At 44.5% G+C, this 25,696-nt stretch overlaps 2 protein-coding genes across 7 annotated transcripts in view; one reads left to right on the top strand and one right to left on the bottom strand.

The window, feature by feature from the left end:
* The window catches only part of PLPPR2 (phospholipid phosphatase related 2), a 126,071-nt gene that overhangs the window by 45,780 nt on the left and 54,595 nt on the right, over positions 1-25,696 (top strand). The gene's annotated exons all lie outside the window — the stretch shown is intronic.
* On the bottom strand, positions 5,135-14,890 carry RAB3D (RAB3D, member RAS oncogene family). 2 transcript variants are annotated; one of them, XM_069947547.1, is made up of 5 exons: positions 14,785-14,890; positions 10,222-10,449; positions 9,176-9,294; positions 6,494-6,618; positions 5,135-5,966 (listed from the first exon to the last, which is right to left on the bottom strand). In XM_069947547.1, the coding sequence occupies exons 1-5, from the start codon at positions 14,875-14,877 to the stop codon at positions 5,788-5,790; spliced, it is 744 nt and encodes a 247-aa protein (XP_069803648.1). In that variant the 5' UTR covers positions 14,878-14,890; the 3' UTR covers positions 5,135-5,787. The 2 variants fall into 2 exon arrangements, with proteins under 2 accessions (XP_069803648.1, XP_069803657.1); XM_069947556.1 differs by lacking the exon at positions 14,785-14,890 and adding an exon at positions 13,472-13,541.

Below are 25,696 nucleotides of genomic sequence, written 5' to 3'. Positions count from 1 at the left end.
AAAAAAGATACTTCCCCAGGCACCATATCAATGGTACGGGTCCCAGCCCTTGTTCATAACTCATATCTCGCCGTTCTGATTCCTGGCATATCAAACATCATATGCCTCGGACACTCAGAAGGTGAGATATCCCTTATGGCATGATGAGGACAGGTAGACAGGCCATGTTTGGACTCCCTGCGATGTCCTCATCATACCCAACACAATGGTATGGCTTCCGTGGCTCTATTTTTTATTTTGACAAAGGTATGAAAGATTTCATATTCCTTTTCTTAAAGAGCATCCACCCCCTGCTGGCATGGAGTCAGTGAGCCTGCCTCAGAGGTGCGAAGTCAACACTCTAGTCACAATCTACTCCACCATCTCCTTTGCAGCTCCACGCTTATTGCCCCATGCAGAGAGACTTTTGGTCTTTTACACAGGGTAATCAGACGGCCTGACTCCAAGCTAATCAATAAGTCCATATGATTAACTTGCGTCAGCTATGGGTTATTGCTATTAGACTACATCTATAAAATATCAATCACAATCTATAAAATATCCACTGCACGAATACATATAAACCACACCACACCTAAAACCACTTTACATATTCATGAATAAGGACAGGGCTGTCCATATTCCTTACACCCTAGTATAAGGACCAGAGGCTGTATATGGGGGGCACATCAACTACTATGTCCCCCATTACATCTGCAATAGAGGGGCTTTGGGTTATATTGGGAGATTTCTGGCAATGTCATGGCCAAGTGTAGATCTGAAGGCTGTCAGACATTGGTGAATGTTCCGGAAGTCAGGAGCCTCCCTTCCCTACTTTCATTCATACCTCACACAGCCCTATCAGAGCGAATAGTGAATACCTGACTTGTGATCTATACTCTCATAACATTCCAGCTTCCTCTAACAGGTATTTCTGGACTTTCCGGTCCATCCGCATACCTGACTACAGGTAACTGGGACGGCTGTCTATCTGATAGACATCTGCACTGACAGCCTTAAAGCCACATATACACCTTCTACAAGGGGACTCCATTCCCGTGTACTCACTGCCCTGGAAAAACCTGTCCCTGTGAGCCAGCTGTCACCTCTCACCTCCAGTAAGAGACGTGACCAGAGCGTAATATCAGAGCTTACAGGGATTAGACCCTGGGGCAATGAGACTGGATGTGCAGCTATTTGCCCCGGGGCAGACGATCCCTGTAATCTATTCAGATTATGTCAAACTTTTCAGGAATCTTTGCAAGAGGTCATGAGAGAAATGACTTCAGTGGTCGCTTCCCTGAGGTGCCAACCAGGAGCCAAATGTATAGGGCAGGAACGGGGAGCCATTGGCCTTCCAGCTGTTGCAAAGCTTTGGCTGTCCAGGCATGATGGGAATTGTAGTTTTGCAACAGCTGAAGGTACGGAAGCTTCCCCATCCCTGGTATAAGGGAAAAGCAATTGGCACTTAAAAGGACAATTTAGAGAGACCAATAATTGACAGTAAATGACCACTGACTGCCGTATTGATCAGCTGATCACTGTGCCTTTTAGGTTGTTCTTAGATGCAGTGATATCAGCTATGGCTACTAGATCACATTGTGGATCTCGACTTCCTGCTGTGGCCACCAGCGCTTGTAATTCATGCCCAATTGTGGCCGGCACCTGGACTTGCCACTGCTTAAAGGGAGAACCTTTTCAGTGCTCTTATATTGTTGCTTTTTATTTGGAAAAATAAATACATTCAGAAAAAAAAACTGGCAAATTTTATACAGATTTGTAATTTACTTCAATTTGAAAATCTCCAGTCTTCCAGCACTTATCAGCTGCTGTATGTCCTGCAGGAAGTGGTGTATTCTTTCCAGTCTGACACAGTGCTCTCTGCTGCCACCTCTGTCCAAGTCAGGAACTGTCCAGAGCAGCAGCAAATCTCCATAGAAAACCTCTCCTGTTCTGGACAGTTCCTGACATGGACAAAGGTGGCAGCAGAAAGCGCTGTGTCAGACTGGAGAGAATACATCACTTCCTGCAGGGCATACAGCAGCTGATAAGTACTGGAAGACTGGAGATTTTTAAATAGAAGTAAATTACAAATCTGTATAACTTTCTAAAAGTCTATTTACACAAAAAGATTATCTGCCAAAGATTTGAAGCCAAAGCCAGGAATGGATTTGAAAAGAGGAGAAATCTCAGGCTTTCTTTTATGACCTGATTTCTGTTTATAGTCTGTTTCTGGCTTTGGCTTCAAACCTTTGGCAGATAATGGGATATAATCTTTCTGTGTAAAGATTCCTTTTCCTGCTGCCAGTCCACTACTGTGCACACCGCCTTATTAGTAAAAGGAAGGGGAGGGGGGCGGTCATTGTGATTGATGACAGTGATTGTGATCCTGCTCCCTGCACACTGTGGCACCATCTCTTCCTATGTCACACACCGCTGGATTATCTGCAGTGCAGATGGTGTAATGACACCAAGGAGACTCTCTATCACTGCCACATGTAGTGCTCACATAGTGTGACCGCTCTATAGCACATCACCTGCAAACACTGACGTGGAAGGGAGAGGGAGGAATCCTTTCCCCTCTATAAGGAAAACCCTAGGCGTGTGCTCCGCAAGATAAATATTTAATCGAGAGTGCTGGAGCCGGTTGTGTAAGAAGTAGCAGCAGCGTACAGATCCCGGAGTCCTGCAGATCTCACTATACACCGAGAACACAGACTATAATCAATCATTGCTGGAATACCATTAAAACATTCCCCACCTGATTCACAGCACCCTGCCAGCTCTCACTGTGCAAACACCGCACAAGTAGTGTCACATAGCTGCATCACACACTCACCAACATGTAACAGTACACAACCAGTGTGTAACCAGAGCTGCCCTATATATATACTGCAGCACAGTATGTGTGTGTGTGTGTAATATATATATATATATATATATATATATATATATATATATATATATATGCAAAAAAAGGGGTCAGTGGAGCCTCAGTTACGAGTCTCAAAACACGGGAATAGCCAGATATCCCTCTCTCCAGAGAAGGAAGCCCATTGCCAAGGGGTGCCTCCTAGTGGGGAGAGCCACTCTGGTGTTTCCCTATTTAGGTCCCAAAGCTCGCAACAGAGTGAGGACCTGAGGGACTACGTATCAGGGTGGTTTGGTGCTCTCCCCACTAGGAGGCACCCCTTGGCAATGGGCTTCCTTCTCTGGAGAGAGGGAGATCTGGCTATTCCCGTGTTTTGAGACTCGTAACTGAGGCTCCACGGACCCCTTTTTTTGCATATTCAAATTTTGTATGGGACAATCAATGGCGACTCGTAAATGAGTACTCCATTGGAATTTTTCACTCTTCTCCCTGAGTTCAGTGATTGTTGTGTTTTGTTGGTATATATATTATATATATACATACACACACATACATACATATATCTATCATCAGGACACTCAGCGCTCTCCTCGTCCCAATACACAGACATCAGGACACACAGACCTCTCCTCATCCTAATACACAGACCCCTCCTCATCCTAAAACATAGACCTCTCCTCATCCTAAAACACAGACCCCTCCTCCTAATGTAGTGTCCCACTAGGGGTGTTACTGTTGTTTACACCCTTCGCAAAAGTCAGTACTTTTTGTGGTCTTATGGCAGCCAAAGTAGTATTAAGAGATGACCACTAGATGTCGCTGTATTATGTATTGAAGTATGGAAGCTGCACAGCTGAAGTATCTCAATGGGTTATTATGTTTGTGTGTACCAGAATCTGTGGACCAGTAGGATCTTCCCTTTCTTCTGTCCTATCACCGCTTCTCTTTGCTCCTCTGTTGCACTCTTTTCACTCAACCACAGCGCATCTTACACGCTGGATAGGAAGTTAGTCCCTTGGGTGAAGGAGGAGTCTTAGTCAGGATTCTGTGGAGGATGGACGCAGACCAGATTGCTCTCCACAGTGGTCCTACCTTGGCCCTGGCCCTCTGCCAGGTTCCCCCAAAGGAAGAGGATTAGTCTTAGTCAGTGCACTGCATGGGTAGGACGCAGGAAAGTGCTGTTACAAACTTCTCCCTTAGTACCTATACCCCGTATGATGCAGTGTTAAACCTCTCAGGAGAGGACTAGCCAACAGATCACCTCAACCCACGCCTTGGACTAGGAGAAAAAACAGTGCAGGACAGTATCCACAAGAGAGCCAAAGAACTAGGAACTGGTCCCGATGGAGCAAAGTTACTGTAAAAGTTCAGGAACTCCATCTCGCAGTGTGAGTATCAGCAGGAAACCCTTAGCACTCTGCTCATCCCAGGTAACAAGGTCTGGGGCCTGTGTCACCCATTAGTACGGTTCAGCCAACGCTAGTGGGCATAAGGTGGTGTGAAGACTCTAGAAAGGTCAATACACAGCCACAGGTTTTCTCATTCTTCTTCGTCTAAAAGTATTCTTCTATATACTCCAACATCCCGGCAGAGCACATTACTACTTGGGTTGGGACTCTCACGGCACCCTCCTCTCTACTACGCTACCTCAGTACAGCTCTACCAACTCTTCTATATCCTACTCAACACTTATCACACAGATCTGGTGGTTCCCTGTTCAAGTATTTATTGGAACTCTATCAAGTGTATATCCGAGCTCATCTGTATCACCTGTTGCACATTTGCCAATAGTAAATCAAGTCAACCTTATCCATTCACTACCACTTACACAGCATATACACCGCAACCTTGGGACACTTCCCCTTTCTGTGGGTGGCGGGTCCTACTATCTGGGAGGGTCCTTACACCGCTCTGGCCACCTGTGACTACATCACCCGTGACTACACTACCCCAAGGGACCCTGCAGCAACCCGGCCGGACACTGACCACAGGGGAAAAGGGTACAACTGGCCTTACACCTTAAAAGCAGGCATGCCATCACACCTATGTGCCCACCAGGCACTGGCGTCATGTGACAAACCATTAAGTCCCGACTGTATCTCGGCCATCCACCACAAGTAGTGGCGTCACACTTCCATCTAGCAAGTGACCGGCCGTCCCACCGCTATAACACCATCCGGGAACACACTACACTAATACACAGACACCAGGACACACAGACCCCTCCTCCTCCTAATACACGGACCCCAGGAGCCGCTCCTTCAGACAGTCACACGCGATAGATCCAATAAAAGGAGACTTCCTTTTATTACAAATGTAAACATGTCATACAGTTATATTACACCAGAGGAGGGGGACATCTGGAGTGCTAACACCTTCATTGTGATACCCAAATATATACACATCAGGATCTGTGGCCATCCTCAGTCCATGGCGGACGGCCCCGTCCATAAACAGCAGAATCTCTATGTTCCCCTCCAGACGTTTCATGCGGAGCCTTAGAGAACCATGCAGGGCGATGCTTTGCGGACCCCTCCGAACGTGGAATTATAGGTCTATGGGCACATTGGGTTTATCTTTGGCACTTAATGGCGGGGAACACAAATCTGGGCCCATAGAAGCCCCTGGTTGTGCAGCCCTTAGAGATGCTATGTGACCATTGGGTGGTGGATGAGCATGGCTGTATCTTTCTTCCCAATGGTGGCGGGATACCGTATTATTTCTGTAACAATGGATTAGCTTAGGGATACCTATGTAACAACGTCTGATGAGACATGTCTCTCACATGGTAGTGGTGGTGGTGCCCAGCAGGCGGCGTAAAGCCAGGAGAGGGGGGGATTCTGTCCCATTCTGTACCTTGCTGAGCTTTGCATATAACAAGAGACATCTCCCTGACCTAGTTGGGGCCATTTTGCATAGTTATGGTTGACACTAGACTAACAGGAGCAGTTATTGTCCTTGGCAGGAGCGTCGTTGAGTTGCGTGGTCCCGCTTGACGGTACCGGCCCGTTCTCCAGGCTTTCGTTCATCTTCTCGCAGATGACATCCACTAAACGCTCAAACACTTGCTTCACGTTGATGTTCTCTTTGGCGCTAGCTTCAAAGAACTCAAACCCTAAGGCGAGAAAAGAAAAAGCTGCGTTAGACACAATCCGCCATTGTAGACTGTCACATCGAGACCTTGGTCTTGGTCGTTCACCATAATATATTGTACGCTCCACCCCATAGCAGTGCAAGTGTATGATAAAAGATATCTGAATTCTTCTCAAAACAGCACCACACCTGGTTGGGTGTGGTTTTACACACTGACCATTAGACATGGTTATGTTATTTATACCAGGGGTGTCGAACTCAGGCCCTCCGGCTGCTGCAAAACTACAACTCCCATCATGCCCGGACAGCCAAAGCTTTAGCTTTGGCTGTCCGGGCATGATGGGCGTTGTAGTTTTGTAACAGGTAGAGGGCCTGATTTTGACACCTGTGATATATACTATATAATAATCACCCACTATAATAGAGCCCACCTACGCTCATCTCCCAGCAATTATAGACAGTGGGGAAGTATTTTTAAGTCTTGCTTTGCTCTTTTCTTACTACTACGCCATATAGGAACTTTTTATGACACGTCATGATCCACCTTACCTAATTCTTCAGCAAGTCTACGTCCCTCCTCCGCGGGGATCACTCGATCATCTTCCAGGTCACACTTGTTTCCCACCAGTAGGACCTGTGCGTTGTCCCACGAGTATGTTTTAATCTGGGTTGCCCTGTAAGGTTATAGGAAAAATAGCCATTTTTGGACATTTTTAAAGGGGGTATGCAGGCAGGAAAAAAAAATGGTTATAGAAACTTACATAGATTTGTAATTTACTTCTATTTAAAAATCTCCAGTCTTCCAGTACTTATCAGCTGCTGTATGTCCTGCAGGAAGTGGTGTATTCTTTCCAGTCTGACACAGTGCTCTCTGCTGCCACCTCTGTCCATGTCAGGAACTGTCCAGAGCAGCAGCAAATCCCCATAGAAAACCGCTCCTGCTCTGGACAGTTCCTGACATGGACAGAGGTGGCAGCAGAGAGCACTGTGTCAGACTGGAAAGAATACACCACTTCCTGCATGACATACAGCAGCTGATAAGTACTGGAAGACGAGATTAAAACAAAAAAAAAGTTTTCTTTTGCCGGACCCAGACTAATGATAAGTCAATAAGTATCTGGGCAGTGAGGGCCCGACCACTGGGAAGCCCATCGCTTAACAGAAATGGTGGCTTGTTTCCCCCAGGTGAAAGGTGTATCATTACTACTGTCCTATTCACTCTCTATAAGACTTATACAGGTTATAAATCCAGGATTATCTCCTCCCCTCTGGTTAAGTGACATCCAAGACAAGTGTGAGATGCGTGTGACTCCCCTCAGGCTATTGACTCTCACAGTGGAGCCACCATCGCCTTCTGAGTTATTGACTTATAGAGTGAATCCACCCACAGACTAACTGAGATCATGCAGTGCGAATGGTGTGTAATCTATAGGAGCTCCAGGGATGAAGGGGAACGCTTCTCTCCAGTACCCACTCATGATATCAGACGTCACCCTAAATATACTGTTTATCACCCCCGATACTTGTCAGATACCTGTTGTGTCCATGGTTCATGACTCATTGTACTATGGCCTGTACCTGTATGCCAGAATGTGTCCATTACATAGCTTATACAGATCCTGATTAACAGGCTGTAGATCTTTTATTTCAAAATATAAAACATAACAAACCAACAATATAAATAACATAACTGTACAATATATACAAGTATATAAGAGTCCATAAACGTATTGGCTGCTCCAGCCTCACACCCACCAAACACACCACTGTATTATCCCCCACACGTGCAAACTAGATTTCCCCAAAAACACCACAATAATAACAATATCAAAATTAACTAACAATAACTAATATAACTATAAACCCTGGTCCGGTTGTGTTCCACAAAAATTAAATAAATATACAAATAAATACATAAATGAATATATACATAGATCCCTACACCAAACACCAAAACATTTTTATAATATAATTTTTTTTTTTTTGGCCCTGAGCTGGTCCCGCATCCCATGCCCCCAGTACATGATAACAGACGTCCATAAACCAGCCCAGGATTTTCTGTTTATACCAAAGTCCCCAGAAACCCCCTCCCCCCATATAACCCACCATCCAACCTATCACTAAACCCCAACCCCAGGTGGAGACCCAACACAAAAATATGCAAACTATATACACAAATAAACACACTAACAATATACACAAACATACAGAGCAAACCATAGTGGGGCTTCTCAGCCCCACACACAGCCCGAAAGCCCAAGTTCAGTGCCTGCAAGCCTCATATTCCTATACAACTACAGAACAAAACTCTGCCCACCACCAGGAGAGGAGACGCAGGCTAAGGAACCTTAAAGGCAGAGCCCCTCCAAAGACGCTGTCCCCCTAACCACCTCATCCACAGGGAGGATTTTACGATGCGTCGACACTAAACACCGTGAACTCCACGTGTAGTACCTGACCACTATGCTGACTAGGAATAAAGTGCTCCGGTCCCAGCCACCAAGGTTTCTGAATGCTCCATAACCTAGGAGCATAGGAGAGACGGGCCAACCTGGGCCACCCAATGGAAGCGCCCACCCTGTTGTAAACCTCTGTATTAAAAGGGACAATGTAGCAGAAAATGCTCCATGCTTTCCAACATAGCTTGTACAGATCCTGATTAACAGCCTGTATTGTACTCCAGAGCTGCATTCATAATTCTGCAAATCTCATAGCAATTAAAGCTGGCTATGGTAACTAATCACTATACAGGTATTATAGGAGTAACAGTGACAACCCTAGGGGTGTGTCTGACTGTTCACAGTGACAACCAGCAGAATTATAAATGCACCTCTGGAGTATAAATCACCTATTGTACTAATTTCACATATCTGGTCAGGTTTGTGGTAGGGATGAGCAAACCGGCTGAGGTTCGGGTTCGTATGAACCTGAACTCTCGGCTTCTGATTCCTGCTGTTTGCCCGCTCCGTGGAGCGGGTGGATACAGCCTGAGCACCGCCTAGAAAACTGGGATACAGCCTATGGCTATGGCTGTATCCCAGTTTTCCAGGCGGTCCTCAAGGTTGTATCCACCCTCTCCACGGAGCGGGTAGACAGCGGGAATCTGATGCCGATAGTTCAGGTTCATACGAACCCGAACCTCAGCCGGTTCGTTCATCCCTAGTTTGTGGATGCTTTGTGTCCTTCTATCACCCGCATTACATAGTCCCAGTATGGTGGGTATGTGCTTACCAGTCCTGCACGGCGTTGAATGAGTCCATGTTTGAGATGTCATACATGAGAAGGAATCCCATGGCTCCTCTATAATAAGCAGTGGTAATGGTGCGGTATCTCTCCTGTCCAGCTGTGTCCTGCATAGATAACACAATGTGAACAAGGTCAGAACCATAACTGGGAGAACTCCATGTAATAATGAAACACATTAATCATCCTTACAAATTCAATAGGTCTTATATATACCATATAATGGTGCTAGCCTAACACCATCACAGACCATACATAAAGATATCCATATGTTATAACATACAGGATGTTCATACCTACTAAAATACATATAGTTATCACACTATACAGTTACCTCCTGTATTATACTCCAGAGCTGCACTCACTATTCTGCTGGAGTCACTGTGTACATGCATTACTTATCCTGTACTAATTCTGAGTTGTACCCCAGAGCTGTGCTCACTATTCTGCAGCTTGCCATTGAAAACAGTCGCCAACCTTGTTGACGCACCCTAGTAGCTTAGCTGTGCCCCTTTAATGCAGTTGAGGAAGGTTGGTATTTCCTTCAGATGTAGCAAACTTTAAGCTGGCATTTAACATATCGCATGCCACTGAAAATGTCACGTTAAAGTCTGGCGTATCACGGTATGTTACACGTTAAATGTCAAGTTTGCTAATCTGTACACCAGACGACTGCACGGCTTCTCCCCAGAAAGCAGATCAGTAGAGAAAACTCTGAACAAGTCGGCTGATGAATCTCTGAAGCCTGCTGAATTGTGAATGCAGCTCTGGAGAGAGTTAGGGTATAACTTCAGACTACGCAAGGTATGTTTGTAGTCTGTTACCATGGAGACACACAGGTCTGAACAGGAGCTGTACACACAAAATAGGAGAATTGTGAGTGCAGTTCTGGAGAGAGTAAGAGTATAATTCAGACTACACAAGGCATGTTTGTAGTCTGTTACCATGGAGACACACAGGTCTGAACAGGAGCTGTACACACAAAATAGGAGAATTTTAATTAAAATTATTTGCAATTTCACTCCGCTTCTTACCCAGATTTGTAGCTTTACCCTCTTCTCATTCCTGTACACCGTCTTCACCTTAAAGTCTATCCCAACCGTGCTCACAAAGGCGGAGGTGAAGGAGTCATCAGCGTAGCGGAACAGGAAGGAGGTTTTGCCCACGCTGCTGTTCCCGATGATCAGGAGCTTGAACATGTAATCGAAGTTCTGGTCGGCGGCGTCTTTCTGAGGCTGGCGGGTGTCATTGGCAGATGCCATCTGTGGTGGGACAAGGAACACTCTGATTTATCACTGTCTGCTCTAAATTATCTGCAAGAACAGCGCCACTCCTGTTCATGGCTGGTATTGCAGGCTGAATGGAAATATCTAACATGCTAAAGCTTTGGCTGGGGTTCAGCCATTGAGACCCCGACAGGTTACACTGCTGACCAGCAGTGGAGAGGTGGCTCCCTATATATAGGCATGAAATGAATGGGACCTATAGAAAACTACTACGCTCCAGGTGTGGTTGTTTCCTATGTCGTCGTCCCTCAGTGAATGGCTGAATTCACACATGGCAGATTTGTTGAACAAGCTTCTGCCCGTTCATCTTGCCTTAAAAGCAAATGAATGGATCTGTTTTTTCTGTCCTCAAAATTTCTGCCCTGTGTGAATTGACCCTATCTTGTCCAGTACACTACAAGACGGCAGCAGCAGCAGCGATGACGTGGGCGGCCGGCCGGCCGTGTGAGACGTATAATTACTAAAATACCTAAAATGTACTGGAAGGATTTACAATGCAAGAATGATTCCTACTGCTGAGCGAATGTTATATTAGAGCAGAAACAGCATTACCATGATGGGGATCATAGTATATAGAGAGTATATTACTCTTTCCTGCAATGTTACACATAGGCTGTTTGACATAGGTCTGTACAATGGACAGAACAGGCCACAAAATAGTGTCAGTCTAACATGTATAACCAGCTCAGTTCCATTGAAGTGAATGGAGCTGAATTGTAATACCACAAACAACCTGAGGACAGGGAGGCGCTGTTTTTGCAAAAAAAGGTAGCTGTGCTGGATATACCCTTTAAAGGGAATCTGTCACTAGGTTTATGCTCAGGACAGCATAAACTAGAGACAGAAATGCTAAACATGGTATATTACTTACGTCATTCTGTTCAGCTATTCTCCTAATATGCTGATTGACAGTTGACTGCCTATACACAGCATGGAGAGATAACTGCAACTCTGGTGGGCAGAGTTTTCTGCATCTCATGAATAGAGATGAGCGAACCTCGAGCATGCTGGAGTCCATCCGAACCCGAACTTTCGGCATTTGATTAGCGGTGGCTGCTGAACTTGGATAAAGCCCTAAGGCTATGTGGAAAACACGGATATAGTCATTGGCTGTATCCACGTTTTCCAGACAACCTTAGAGCTTTATCCAAGTTCAGCAGCCACCGCTAATCAAATGCCGATCATTCGGGTTCTGATCGACTCATCTTTACTCATGAATATCCAGGACTACTGGGCTCATGCACATAATGAAGAGGACTACTTATTGTCCATGTTATTCAGGAGGAAATCTCTCGATCAGCTACACAGAACAATGTAAGTGATACATCATTCTGCTCAGCTTTTCTGTCACTAGTTTATGCTACCCTGAGATAGGACACCATCATCCTACTGACAGAGACTCTTTAAATACCAACTCCACCTAGATTCTGCAGACAAGGGGGCAAAATGTGGTCCCTGTAGTCATTCCTCATATCATACATCAAGGGAATGGCGCTCCTACATAAGAAGATGTAAAACTGTAAAAAAAAACACCATTGCATTTGGCCTTTCATGGTGAGCAATTACATTACAGCCGCAATGACTGAAGGGTCCATAGAGGACGCCGTGTCCCCTTTATCTATAATGAAGCTCACCCTGTACTCTCAACATTATCTGTCCCTTACATCAAATCAATGGAAAGCTAATAAAAGTGAGTCCAGTCTATAGGGGCGGGTGAGTGGCCCCCAGAGAAGAGGAGAAAGTCATCAGTCACCAAGAGAGTCCATCAATCAGCCAGAGTCCAGGATACCTAATCCACCATCTGTTATCCGAAAATCAATTACAATCACAAGAACCCAACAACTGATTAAAACTTTATGTTTATTGGTAATGGATTAACTGCATCAACACCATCCAACGCATTTCTAACACTACATCTTACTCAGGGAAGTATGGAAACACGTTGGATTGTGCATGAATTATAGCCCTATTTCACGGAACGATTATCGTTCATAGACTCGCTCCAACGACCGCTCGTTAACGAGCATTTAACGATTTTTTTAAGCGAACAATAACACATAATACGTTTGGGAACGTGAACGATATCTGTAGTGTAACGATTTTTGTTGCGGTCGTTACATCGTTACATGGTCGTTTAAAACGTGGGGAAATGTAGGTAGACATTTCAAGAACGACTGAAAGATTTGTTATTCAATGAAAAGATTAGCGAATTATTGAAAGACCAATGATTTTTTTTCGACATGTTGAAAAAAAATAGTGAACAACTCAACAACGATTTTGCTGTTTTCGTTCGCTCGTTTACAGCTATTCCACAGAACGAACATCGTTAACGAACGGTCGTTTGAACGATTTTATGAACGATAATCGTTCGAAAAAGTTCCGTGGAATAGGGCCTTAAGTGTTAATTGTTATTATTCACGCGTTTTATTATATCTTGGATCTATATCACCTCATTTACTTTGGTGATGGTGAAGAAAACAAAATCTTATTATAGTTTTTTTTACAGTCTGGCAACAATAACAACAGGGTCATTCATAAAGAAATGGGATAAGATAAGGGATGGAGCAATCCACCATACAGCAGGATATATGAGAAGGAAACGGCCGTCCAATCCCTACACACTAGGCCAAGCATTGATGTATTGTGAATGGAGAGAAGGGGGGATAATCGCTGCCGGACACCTCTGGAGGCGAATTATCTCCCCAAGAACCATCCAACATGCCTGATCTCTCTGTAACCGAGGACTCGGAGGCCCCATAAACAGCCTTCCCGAAATCATCAGGTTTGGCTTAGCAATATCTAATGTGTATGGAGGTCTTTAGGGTGGCCGTATGCATTAGAGTGAAAAGTCACCACACTCACCAACAATGGGTGTTTTTCCACTATAAGGGGCATCTAGCTGAAATACCCCCAGATAGAAGATATTACCCCTCAGATCAGAGACATATTGGCTTGGCCAGTCTCACCTCCACCAGGTACCACACAAAGGGTTACTCACAAGTCTGAGGGATGGACCTACAGCCATGGTCAGGAATACCACATGTTACTTTAGTCATCTGTAAAGTAAGTCATCATTCTATATCTACTTCCTACCCCCTCGGATCACAGTCATTCTAGTCTATGGTGAACATCCCCTTTAAGATGGTGTGACCATTATCGAGTACTGGGCGTAATAGAACAAGGTCAGACACCAATGCTCAACATCTTCCATCTGAAGGACGTGTGATCCTTGGACGGTATCTGGCGTATTGGGAGGTCACATCTGCCAGACAGGTTTTACAAGCTTAGACCCATAGTGATATAAACATGGCTATAGGTATCATCCATTGCATCTGCCCCAGGAATGGACCTTACATGCGTATAGGCCATATGGACATTGGAGTACTACAATGGACACTACACCATGGATGGAGGGGCAACCAAGTTATTGGGTCTTATAGAGGGTTCCCAAGAACTGTTTCAGTTTCTAGGATCCCGGTGTTGGGGGGAGGGGGGGGGGGTCTGCACCGAAAGTGAAAGGAACCAGCCCAGACCTTAATATTTAAGACTAGGAACCAATGACTGTTCGTAGACAAGGGAGGGGGCATCCCATACCCACACTGCCATTGTTCTCTTTGACCAAGAGCCAGCAAGTCATTACGGTTCTATGGAATTAATGTCGGACGTGGATTAAGATGGAGAATGATTGTGAGCAGCCATTGTGTCCTGGGTGTTACACTGCCCACACCCCAAAGCAAACAAAACACAGCAGCCGGGATCTCTGGCTGATACCAAAAAGCAAACGCTGCGCTAGAGAGCACTGGTAATACCACCCATCACCACGACTGATCCGTACACTCTGGGGGGTGTCATGTATTATATAGCACCCCCTGATCTGTACACTCTGGGGGGTGTCATGTATTATATAGCGCCCCCTGATCTGTACAGGAGGAGCGCTGTTGTTGCAGCAATGGTAAACATATCTGGACCCTTGATATCCACCCCAATACCCCCCCAGAATGAGCGAGGGGTGCCCCCTTATTAACACCCCTTATTATAGCAATATCTCATTCAGGACAATGTATGAATAAGATTACTACAATGGATTGCCTTGTGGGAGGAATGGCACTGTATCCTATATACTTGGCTGGCCCCATCTGTCAGGTTACCGTAGCCCTTCCCAGCCCCCAGCCAATATATACAGCACACCAACAAATACATATATATATATATATATACACACACACAAACACAAGTATAGCTATAACAGTCACAGTATACAGCAGTAGGCGGAGGAGGCGCACACATGGTGCTAGGTGCATACACACCCACATGTAAGGAGACGTGTCCCAGGACGGTGTGACAGCAGCTGCTAGTTACAATGGATCCGCTGTATACACCCTGCCCCAGTATACAGCTAGTCATCAGTTATTACCTTGTCCAGGGGTGCAGTGGGCTTCTGGTCTGGTGACACTTTCCCTGCACTTGCAGTGGGCTCTCCTGTCACTGTCCAGCAGTCTCTGCCTCCTGCTTCTGTCTCTTTCCCCCCTGAGCTGACTGCTGCTGTCTCCTGCCCTCCCTCCCGGATCTGTCTGTTTGCAGGTAGCTCTATCTCTCCAAACTGAGGTGTGTCTCCTTCCCCTGCAGTCTCCCTCCTTCTCTGCCAGCACAGGCTCCTACCTCCTCCCCCAGCTCTCCCTGCAGGGCTGGCCCTTCCTGTGCCTGACCAGCCTCCTCCTGACTACAGGATCCCTCAGTCCTGACTATCCCAGACACCGGCCAGACCCTCACACTCTCCCATTCTGGATCCGGCTTCTTATCTCCATTATATCCAACCAATAATTCTTCACTAATTATGATAATCTCCTGCAGTATAATAATAAGTAATGATACTCCTCCTGACCTGTACCTGTCCTGTGTATACCTGTCATTGTGTAGTAGTATTGTGAGGAGATGTGTATACTGTACCTGTGCTGTGTATACCTGTCATGGTGTAGTAGTAGTAGTAGTAGTGTGAGGAGGAGATGTGTATACTGTACCTGTGCTGTGTATACCTGTCATGGTGTAGTAGTAGTAGTGTGAGGAGGAGATGTGTATACTGTACCTGTGCTGTGTATACCTGTTATGGTGTAGTGGTAGTAGTAGTAGTGTGAGGAGATGTGTATACTGTACCTGTGCTGTATATACCTGTCATGGTGTAGTAGTAGTGTGAGGAGGAGATGTGTATACTGTACCTGTGCTGTGTATACCTGTCATGGTGTAGTAATAGTGTGAGGAGGAGATGTGTATACTGTACCTGTGCTGTATATACCTGTCATGGTGTAGTAGTAGTGTGAGGAGGAGATGTGTATACTGTACCTGTGCTGTGTATACCTGTCATGGTATAGTAGTAGTGTGAGGAGATGTGTACACTGTACCTGTGATGTGTATACCTGTCATGGTATAGTAGTAGTGTGAGGAGATGTGTATACTGTACCTGTGCTGTGTATACCTGTCATGGTGTAGCAGTAGTGTGAGGAGATGTGTACACTGTACCTGTGCTGTGTATACCTGTCATGGTGTAGTAGTAGTGTAAGGAGATGTGTATACTGTACATGTGCTGTGTATACCTGTTATGGTGTAGTAGTAGTGTAAGGAGATGTGTATACAGTACCTGTGCTGTGTATACCTGTCATGGTGTAGTAGTAGTGTGAGGAGGAGATGTGTATACTGTACCTGTGCTGTGTATACCTGTCATGGTGTAGTAGTGTGAGGAGGAGATGTATATACTGTACCTGTGCTGTGTATAACTGTCATGGTGTAGTAGTAGTGTGAGGAGATGTGTATACTGTACCTGTGCTGTGTATACCTGTCATGGTGTAGTAGTAGTGTGAGGAGATGTTTATACTGTACCTGTGCTGTGTATACCTGTCATGGTGTAGTAGTAGTAGTAGTAGTAGTGTGAGAAGAAGATGTGTATACTGTACCTGTGCTGTGTATACCTGTCATGGTGTAGTAGTAGTAGTAGTTTGAGATGTGTATACTGTACCTGTGCTGTGTATACCTGTCATGGTGTAGTAGTGTGAGGAGGAGATGTGTATACTGTACCTGTGCTGTGTATACCTGTGATGGTGTAGTAGTGTGAGGAGGAGATGTGTATACTGTACCTGTGCTGTGTATACCTGTCATGGTGAATTAGTAGTGTGAGTGTATACTTTACCTGTGCTGTATATACCTGTCATGGTGTAGCAGTAGTGTGAGAAGATGTGTACACTGTACCTGTGCTGTGTATACCTGTCATGGTATAGTAGTAGTGTGAGGAGATGTGTATACTGTACCTGTGCTGTGTATACCTGTCATGGTGTAGTAGTAGTAGTAGTAGTGTGAGAAGATGTGTATACTGTACCTGTGCTGTGTATACCTGTCATGATATAAGAGTAGTAGTAGTAGTAGTGTGAGGAGATGTGTACACTGTACCTGTGCTGTGTATACCTGTGATGGTGTAGTAGTAGTGTGAGGAGATGTGTATTCTGTACCTGTGCTGTGTATACCTGCTATGGTGTAGTAGTAGTGTTCGGAGATGTGTATACTGTACCTGTGCTGTGTATACCTGTCATGGTGAAGTAGTAGTGTGAAGAGGAGATGTGTATACTGTACCTGTGCTGTGTATACCTGTCATGGTGTAGTAGTAGTGTGAGGAGATGTATATACTGTACCTGTGCTGTGTATACCTGTCATGGTGTAGTAGTAGTAGTAGTAGTAGTATGAGGAGGAGATGTGTATACTGTACCTGTGCTGTGTATACCTGTTATGGTGTAGTAGTAGTATGAGGAGGAGATGTGTATACTGTACCTGTGCTGTGTATACCTGTCATGGTGAAGTAGTAGTATGAGGAGGAGATGTGTATACTGTACCTGTGCTGTGTATACCTGTCATGGTGTAGTAGTAGTAGTAGTATGAGGAGGAGATGTGTATACTGTACATGTGCTGTGTATACCTGTTATGGTGTAGTAGTAGTAATAGTGTGAGGAGGAGATGTGTATACTGTACCTGTGCTGTATATACCTGTCATGGTGTAGCAGTAGTGTGAGCAGATGTGTATACTGTACCTGTGCTGTGTATACCTGTCATGGTGTAGTAGTAGTGTGAGGAGGAGATGTGTATACTGTACCTGTGCTGTGTATACCTGTCATGGTGTAGTAGTAGTATGAGGAGGAGATGTGTATACTGTACCTGTGCTGTGTATACCTGTTATGGTGTAGTAGTAGTGTAAGGAGGAGATGTGTATACTGTACCTGTGCTGTGTATACCTGTCATGGTGAAGTAGTAGTGTGAAGAGGAGATGTGTATACTGTACCTGTGCTGTGTATACCTGTCATGGTGAAGTAGTAGTGTGAAAAGGAGATGTGTATACTGTAACTGTGCTGTGTATACCTGTCATGGTGTAGTAGTAGTAGTAGTATGAGGAGGAGATGTGTATACTGTACCTGTGCTGTGTATACCGGTCATGGTGTAGTAGTAGTGTGAGGAGATGTGTATACTGTACCTGTGCTGTGTATACCTGTCATGGTGTAGTAGTAGTATGAGGAGGAGATGTGTATACTGTACCTGTGCTGTGTATACCTGTTATGGTGTAGTAGTAGTGTAAGGAGGAGATGTGTATACTGTACCTATGCTGTGTATACCTGTCATGGTGAAGTAGTAGTGTGAGGAGGAGATGTGTATACTGTACCTGTGCTGTGTATACCTGTCATGGTGTAGTAGTAGTAGTAGTAGTAGTAGTGTGAGGAGGAGATGTGTATACTGTACCTGCGCTGTGTATACCGGTCATGGTGTAGTAGTAGTGTGAGGAGATGTGTATACTGTACCTGTGCTGTGTATACCTGTCATGGTGTAGTAGTAGTATGAGGAGGAGATGTGTATACTGTACCTGTGCTGTGTATACCTGTTATGGTGTAGTAGTAGTGTAAGGAGGAGATGTGTATACTGTACCTGTGCTGTGTATACCTGTCATGGTGAAGTAGTAGTGTGAGGAGGAGATGTGTATACTGTACCTGTGCTGTGTATACCTGTCATGGTGTAGTAGTAGTAGTAGTAGTAGTAGTGTGAGGAGGAGATGTGTATACTGTACCTGCGCTGTGTATACCTGTCATGGTGAAGTAGTAGTGTGAAGAGGAGATGTGTATACTGTACCTGTGCTGTGTATACCTGTCATGGTGTAGTAGTAGTAGTAGTAGTAGTGTGAGGAGATGTGTATACTGTACCTGTGCTGTGTATACCTGTCATGGTGCAGTAGTAGTAGTGTGAGGAGGAGATGTGTATACTGTACCTGTGTGGGTATACCTGTCATGGTGTAGTAGTAGTAGTAGTGTGAGGAGGAGATGTGTATACTGTACCTGTGCTGTGTATACCTGTCATGGTGATGTAGTAGTGTGAAGAGGAGATGTGTATACTGTAACTGTGCTGTGTATACCTGTCATGGTGTAGTAGTAGTAGTATGAGGAGGAGATGTGTATACTGTACCTGTGCTGTGTATACCGGTCATGGTGTAGTAGTAGTGTGAGGAGATGTGTATACTGTACCTGTGTGGGTATACCTGTCATGGTGTAGTAGTAGTAGTAGTAGTGTGAGGAGGAGATGTGTATACTGTACCTGTGCTGTGTATACCTGTCATGGTGATGTAGTAGTGTGAAGAGGAGATGTGTATACTGTAACTGTGCTGTGTATACCTGTCATGGTGTAGTAGTAGTAGTATGAGGAGGAGATGTGTATACTGTACCTGTGCTGTGTATACCTGTCATGGTGTAGTAGTAGTAGTAATAGTGTGAGGAGGAGATGTGTATACTGTACCTGTGCTGTGTATACCAGTCATGGTGTAGTAGTAGTATGAGGAGGAGATGTGTATACTGTACCTGTGCTGTGTATACCAGTCATGGTGTAGTAGTAGTAGTAGTGTGAGGAGGAGATGTGTATTCTGTACCTGTGCTGTGTATACCTGTTATGGTGTAGTAGTAGTGTGAGGAGGAGATGTGTATACTGTAACTGTGCTGTGTATACCTGTCATGGTGAAGTAGTAGTGTGAAGAGGAGATGTGTATACTGTACCTGTGCTGTGTATACCTGTCATGGTGAAGTAGTAGTGTGAAGAGGAGATGTGTATACTGTACCTGTGCTGTGTATACCTGTCATGGTGTAGTAGTAGTAGTGTGAGGAGGAGATGTGTATACTGTACCTGTGCTGTGTATCCCTGTCATGGTGTAGTAGTAGTGTGAGGAGATGTGTATACTGTACCTGTGCTGTGTATACCTGTCATGGTGTAGTAGTAGTGTGAGGAGATGTGTATACTGTACCTGTGCTGTGTATACCTGTCATGATGTAGTAGTAGTGTGAGGAGGAGATGTGTATACTGTACACCTGTGCTGTGTATACCTGTCATGGTGTAGTAGTAGTAGTAGTAGTAGTAGTGTGAGGAGATGTGTATACTGTACCTGTGCTGTGTATACCTGTCATGGTGTAGTAGTAGTGTGAGGAATAGATGTGTATACTGTATCTGTGCTGTGTATACCTGTCATGGTATAGTAGTAGTGTGAGGAGATGTGTATACTGTACCTGTGCTGGGTATACCTGTCATAGTGTAGTAGTAGTATGAGGAGATGTGTATACTGTACCTGTGCTGTGTATACCTGTCATGGTGTACTAGTAGTAGTAGTGTGAGAAGGAGAGGTGTATACTGTACCTGTGCTGTGTATACCTGTCATGGTGTAGTAGTAGTAGTGTGAGGAGATGTGTATACTGTACCTGTGCTGTGTATACCTGTCATGGTGTACTAGTAGTAGTGTGAGAAGGTGAGGTGTATACTGTACCTGTGCTGTGTATACCTGTCATGGTGTAGTAGTAGTAGTAGTAGTGTGAGGAGATGTGTATACTGTACCTGCGCTGTGTATACCTGTCATGGTGTAGTAGTGTGAGGAGGAGATGTGTATACTATACCTGTGCTGGGTATACCTGTCATGGTGTAGTAGTAGTAGTAGTAGTAGTGTGAGGAGATGTGTATACTGTACCTGCGCTGTGTATACCTGTCATGGTGTACTAGTAGTAGTAGTGTGAGAAGGAGAGGTGTATACTGTACCTGTGCTGTGTATACCTGTCATGGTGTAGTAGTAGTAGTAGTAGTAGTAGTAGTAGTAGTGTGAGGAGATGTGTATACTGTACCTGTGCTGTGTATACCTGTCATGGTGTACTAGTAGTAGTGTGAGAAGGAGAGGTGTATACTGTACCTGTGCTGTGTATACCTGTCATGGTGTAGTAGTAGTAGTGTGAGGAGATGTGTATAACGTACCTGTGCTGTGTATACCTGTCATGGTGTACTAGTAGTAGTAGTGTGAGAAGGAGAGGTGTATACTGTACCTGTGCTGTGTATACCTGTCATGGTGTAGTAGTAGTAGTAGTAGTAGTAGTAGTAGTGTGAGGAGATGTGTATACTGTACCTGTGCTGTGTATACCTGTCATGGTGTACTAGTAGTAGTGTGAGAAGGAGAGGTGTATACTGTACCTGTGCTGTGTATACCTGTCATGGTGTAGTAGTAGTAGTAGTAGTGTGAGGAGATGTGTATAACGTACCTGTGCTGTGTATACCTGTCATGGTGTACTAGTAGTAGTAGTGTGAGAAGGAGAGGTGTATACTGTACCTGTGCTGTGTATACCTGTCATGGTGTAGTAGTAGTAGTAGTAGTAGTGTGAGGAGATGTGTATACTGTACCTGTGCTGTGTATACCTGTCATGGTGTACTAGTAGTAGTGTGAGAAGGAGAGGTGTATACTGTACCTGTGCTGTGTATACCTGTCATGGTGTAGTAGTGTGAGGAGGAGATGTGTATACTATACCTGTGCTGGGTATACCTGTCATGGTGTAGTAGTGTGAGGAGGAGATGTGTACACTGTACCTGCGCTGTGTATACCTGTTATGGTGTAGTAGTAGTAGTAGTGTGAGGAGATGTGTATACTGTACCTGTGCTGTGTATACCTGTCATGGTGTAGTAGTAGTAGTGTGAGGAGGAGATGTGTATACTGTACCTGTGCTGTGTATACCTGTCATGGTGTAGTAGTAGTGTGAGGAGGAGATGTGTATACTGTACCTGTGCTGTGTATACCTGTCATGGTGTAGTAGTAGTAGTAGTAGTATGAGGAGATGTGTATACTGTACCTGTGCTGTGTATACCTGTCATGGTGAAGTAGCAGTGTGAAGAGGAGATGTGTATACTGTACCTGTGCTGTGTATACCTGTCATGGTGTAGTAGTAGTAGTATGAGGAGATGTGTATACTGTACCTGTGCTGTGTATACCTGTCATGGTGTAGTAGTAGTGTGAGGAGGAGATGTGTATACTGTACCTGTGCTGTGTATACCTTTCATGGTGTAGTAGTAGTGTGAGGAGGAGATGTGTACACTGTACCTGTGCTGTGTGTACCTGTCATAGTGTAGTAGTAGTAGTAGTGTGAGGAGGAGATATGCATACTGTACCTGTGCTGTGTGTACCTGTCATAGTGTAGTAGTAGTAGTAGTAGTGTGAGGAGATGTGTATACTGTACCTGTGCTGTGTATACCTGTCATGGTGTAGTAGTAGTAGTATGAGGAGGAGATGTGTATACTGTACCTGTGCTGTGTATACCTGTCATGGTGTAGTAGTAGTGTAAGGAGATGTGTATACAGTACCTGTGCTGTGTATACCTGTCATGGTGTAGTAGTAGTGTGAGGAGATGTGTATACTGTAACTGTGCTGTGTATACCTGTCATGGTGTAGTAGTAGTGTGAGGAGGAGATGTGTATACTGTACCTGTGCTGTGTATACCTGTCATGGTGTAGTAGTAGTGTGAGGAATAGATGTGTATACTGTACCTGTGCTGTGTATACCTGTCATGGTGTAGTAGTAGTGTGAGGAATAGATGTGTATACTGTACCTGTGCTGTGTATACCTGTCATGGTGTAGTAGTAGTAGTGTGAGGAGGAGATGTGTATACTGTACCTGTGTGGGTATACCTGTCATGGTGTAGTAGTAGTGTGAAGAGGAGATGTGTATACTGTACCTGTGCTGTGTATACCTGTTATGGTGTAGTGGTAGTAGTAGTAGTAGTAGTAGTGTGAGGAGATGTGTATACTGTACCTGTGCTGTGTATACCTGTCATGGTGTAGTAGTAGTAGTAGTAGTAGTAGTAGTAGTAGTAGTATGAGGAGGAGATGTGTATATTGTACCTGTGCTGTGTATACCTGTCATAGTGTAGTAGTAGTAGTAGTAGTATGAGGAAATGTGTATACTGTACCTGTGCTGTGTATACCTGTCATGGTGTAGTAGTAGTAGAATGAGGAGGAGATGTGTATACTGTACCTGTGCTGTGTATACCTGTCATAGTGTAGTAGTAGTATGAGGAGATGTGTATACTGTACCTGTGCTGTGTATACCTGTCATGGTGTAGTAGTACTAGTGTGAGATGTGTATACCGTACCTGTGCTGTGTATACCTGTCATGGTGTAGTAGTAGTGTGAGGAGGAGATGTGTATACTGTACCTGTGCTGTGTATACCTGTCATGGTGTAGTAGAATGAGGAGGAGATGTGTATACTGTACCTGTGCTGTGTATACCTGTCATGGTGTAGTAGTAGTAGAATGAGGAGGAGATGTGTATACTGTACCTGTGCTGTGTATACTTGTCATAGTGTAGTAGTAGTATGAGGTGTACTAGTAGTAGTGTGAGAAGGAGAGGTGTATACTGTACCTGTGCTGTGTATACCTGTCATGGTGTAGTAGTGTAAGGAGGAGATGTGTACACTGTACCTGTGCTGTGTATACCTGTCATGGTGTAGTAGTAGTAGTAGTAGTAGTGGTGTGAGGAGGAGATGTATATACTGTACCTGTGCTGTGTATACCTGTCATGGTGTAGTAGTAGTAGTAGTAGTAGTGGTGTGAGGAGATGTGTATACTGTACCTGCGCTGTGTATACCTGTCATGGTGTAGTAGTTGTGTGAGGAGGAGATGTGTATACTGTACCTGTGCTGTGTATACCTGTCATGGTGAAGTAGTAGTGTGAAGAGGAGATGTGTATACTGTATCTGTGCTGTGTATACCTGTCATGGTGTAGTAGTAGTAGTAGTGTGAGGAGATGTGTATACTGTACCTGTGCTGTGTATACCTGTCATGGTGTAGTAGTAGTGTGAGGAGGAGATGTGTATACTGTACCTGTGCTGTGTATAGCTGTCATGGTGTAGTAGTAGTAGTAGTAGTGGTGTGAGGAGATGTGTATACTGTACCTGTGCTGTGTATACCTGTCATGGTGTAGTAGTAGTGTGAGGAGGAGATGTGTATACTGTACCTGTGCTGTGTATACCAGTATGTGGCCACCCATATTTACTGTTTGTATACCGGCTGGTAATAGTGCCCCTCCCTATATTAAAAGGTTTGTATGGAGTCATGAATAGGGTGTGTGTCCTAATTTGCAACTTCTTATGAGAACACATCTAGAATCTGTAATAAGTATAAATATCTCTGAAAGTTCTTCCCATGATCAGAGGTATATGACATGACATCTATGTGAAGTTGTTGGCCACAGTGTATTGTTTTAACTATGTCTTTGATTCCACACTTCTATTGGTGCAAATATACAATAAGGTTGTAGATGCATGCAGACATCACTAGTTGACACTCACTTCATAATGACTATACGGGTGTTCCTATTTGGGACATTTATGTCATATAGATAGAATATCTCACTTCTAGAACCTGCACCTCTGACGAGATCGGAAAGAAAAAGTACAGCTGAAATGGCTATTTTACTTCATTTACTTGTTAATAACTGCAGGTCTGCTCAAGCCCTGGTCCTTACACTGGGGGGAGCTGTCTGTGTAATTAGTGCTGCAGCCTCCCCTGATGTCAATATATTACAAGTTACCACCAGAATAGACATTACACGGGAGGAGCTGTCTGTGTCACTAGTGCTGCAGCCTCCGCTAATGTCTATATAATAGACATTACAATGGGGGGAGCTGTCTGTGTCACTAGTGCTGCAGCCCCCATTGATGTCTATATATTACATGTTACCATTAGAATAGACATTACATTGGGGGAGCTGTCTGTGTCACTAGTGCTGCAGCCTCCCCTGATGTCTATATAATACATGTTACCATTAGAATAGACATTATACTGGGGGGAGCTGTCTGTGTCACTAGTGCTGCAGCCTCCCCTGATGTCTATATATTACATGTTACCATTAGAATAGACATTATACTGGGGGGAGCTGTCTGTGTCACTAGTGCTGCAGCCTCCCCTGATGTCTATATGTTATGTTACCATTAGAATAGACATTACATTGGGGGAGCTGTCTGTGTAACTAGTGCTGCAGTCTCCCCTGATGTCTATATAATACATGTTACCATTAGAATAGACATTATACTGGGGGAGCTGTCTGTGTCACTAGTGCTGCAGCCTCCCCTGATGTCTATATGATACATGTTACCATTAGAATAGACATTATACTGGGGAGCTGTCTGTGTCACTAGTGCTGCAGCCTCCCCTGATGTCTATATATTACATGTTACCATTAGAATAGACATTACACTGGGGGAGCTGTCTGTGTAACTAGTGTTGCAGCCTCCCGTGATGTCTATATAATACATGTTACCATTAGAATAGACTTTATACTGGGGGAGCTATCTGTGTCACTAGTGCTGCAGCCCCCCTAATGTCTATACATTACAGGTTACCATTAGAATAGACATTACACTGGGAGAAGTAGTCTGTGTCACTAGTGCTGCAGCCTCCCCTGATGTCTATATAATACATATTACCATTAGAATAGACATTACACTGGGGAAGCTGTCTGTGTCACTAGTGCTGCAGCCTCCCCTGATGTCTATATACTACATATTACCATTAGAATAGACATTATACTGGGGAAGCTGTCTGTGTCACTAGTGCTGCAGCCTCCCCTGATGTCTATATAATACATATTACCATTAGAATAGACATTATACTGGGGGAGCTGTCTGTGTCACTAGTGCTGCAGCCTCCCCTGATGACTATATAATACATATTACCATTAGAATAGACATTACACTGGGGGGAGCTGTCTGTGTCACAAGCAGAGGGATTGTGTCACTGTAAAAACAGAAATAAAATGTATTTGCCTGGAATACCCCTTAAATATCCATGACTTTTAGCCTAATTGTGGTCCAGCTGTGTCCCAGTCATCTGTTAGTGCTGTTACTGTAGTATCTTACCC

This window comes from Dendropsophus ebraccatus, chromosome 1 (genome assembly GCF_027789765.1).
Source record: "Dendropsophus ebraccatus isolate aDenEbr1 chromosome 1, aDenEbr1.pat, whole genome shotgun sequence".
NCBI classification, from domain to species: Eukaryota; Metazoa; Chordata; class Amphibia; order Anura; family Hylidae; genus Dendropsophus; species Dendropsophus ebraccatus.
This window is presented reverse-complemented; position numbering and strand designations above follow the sequence as displayed.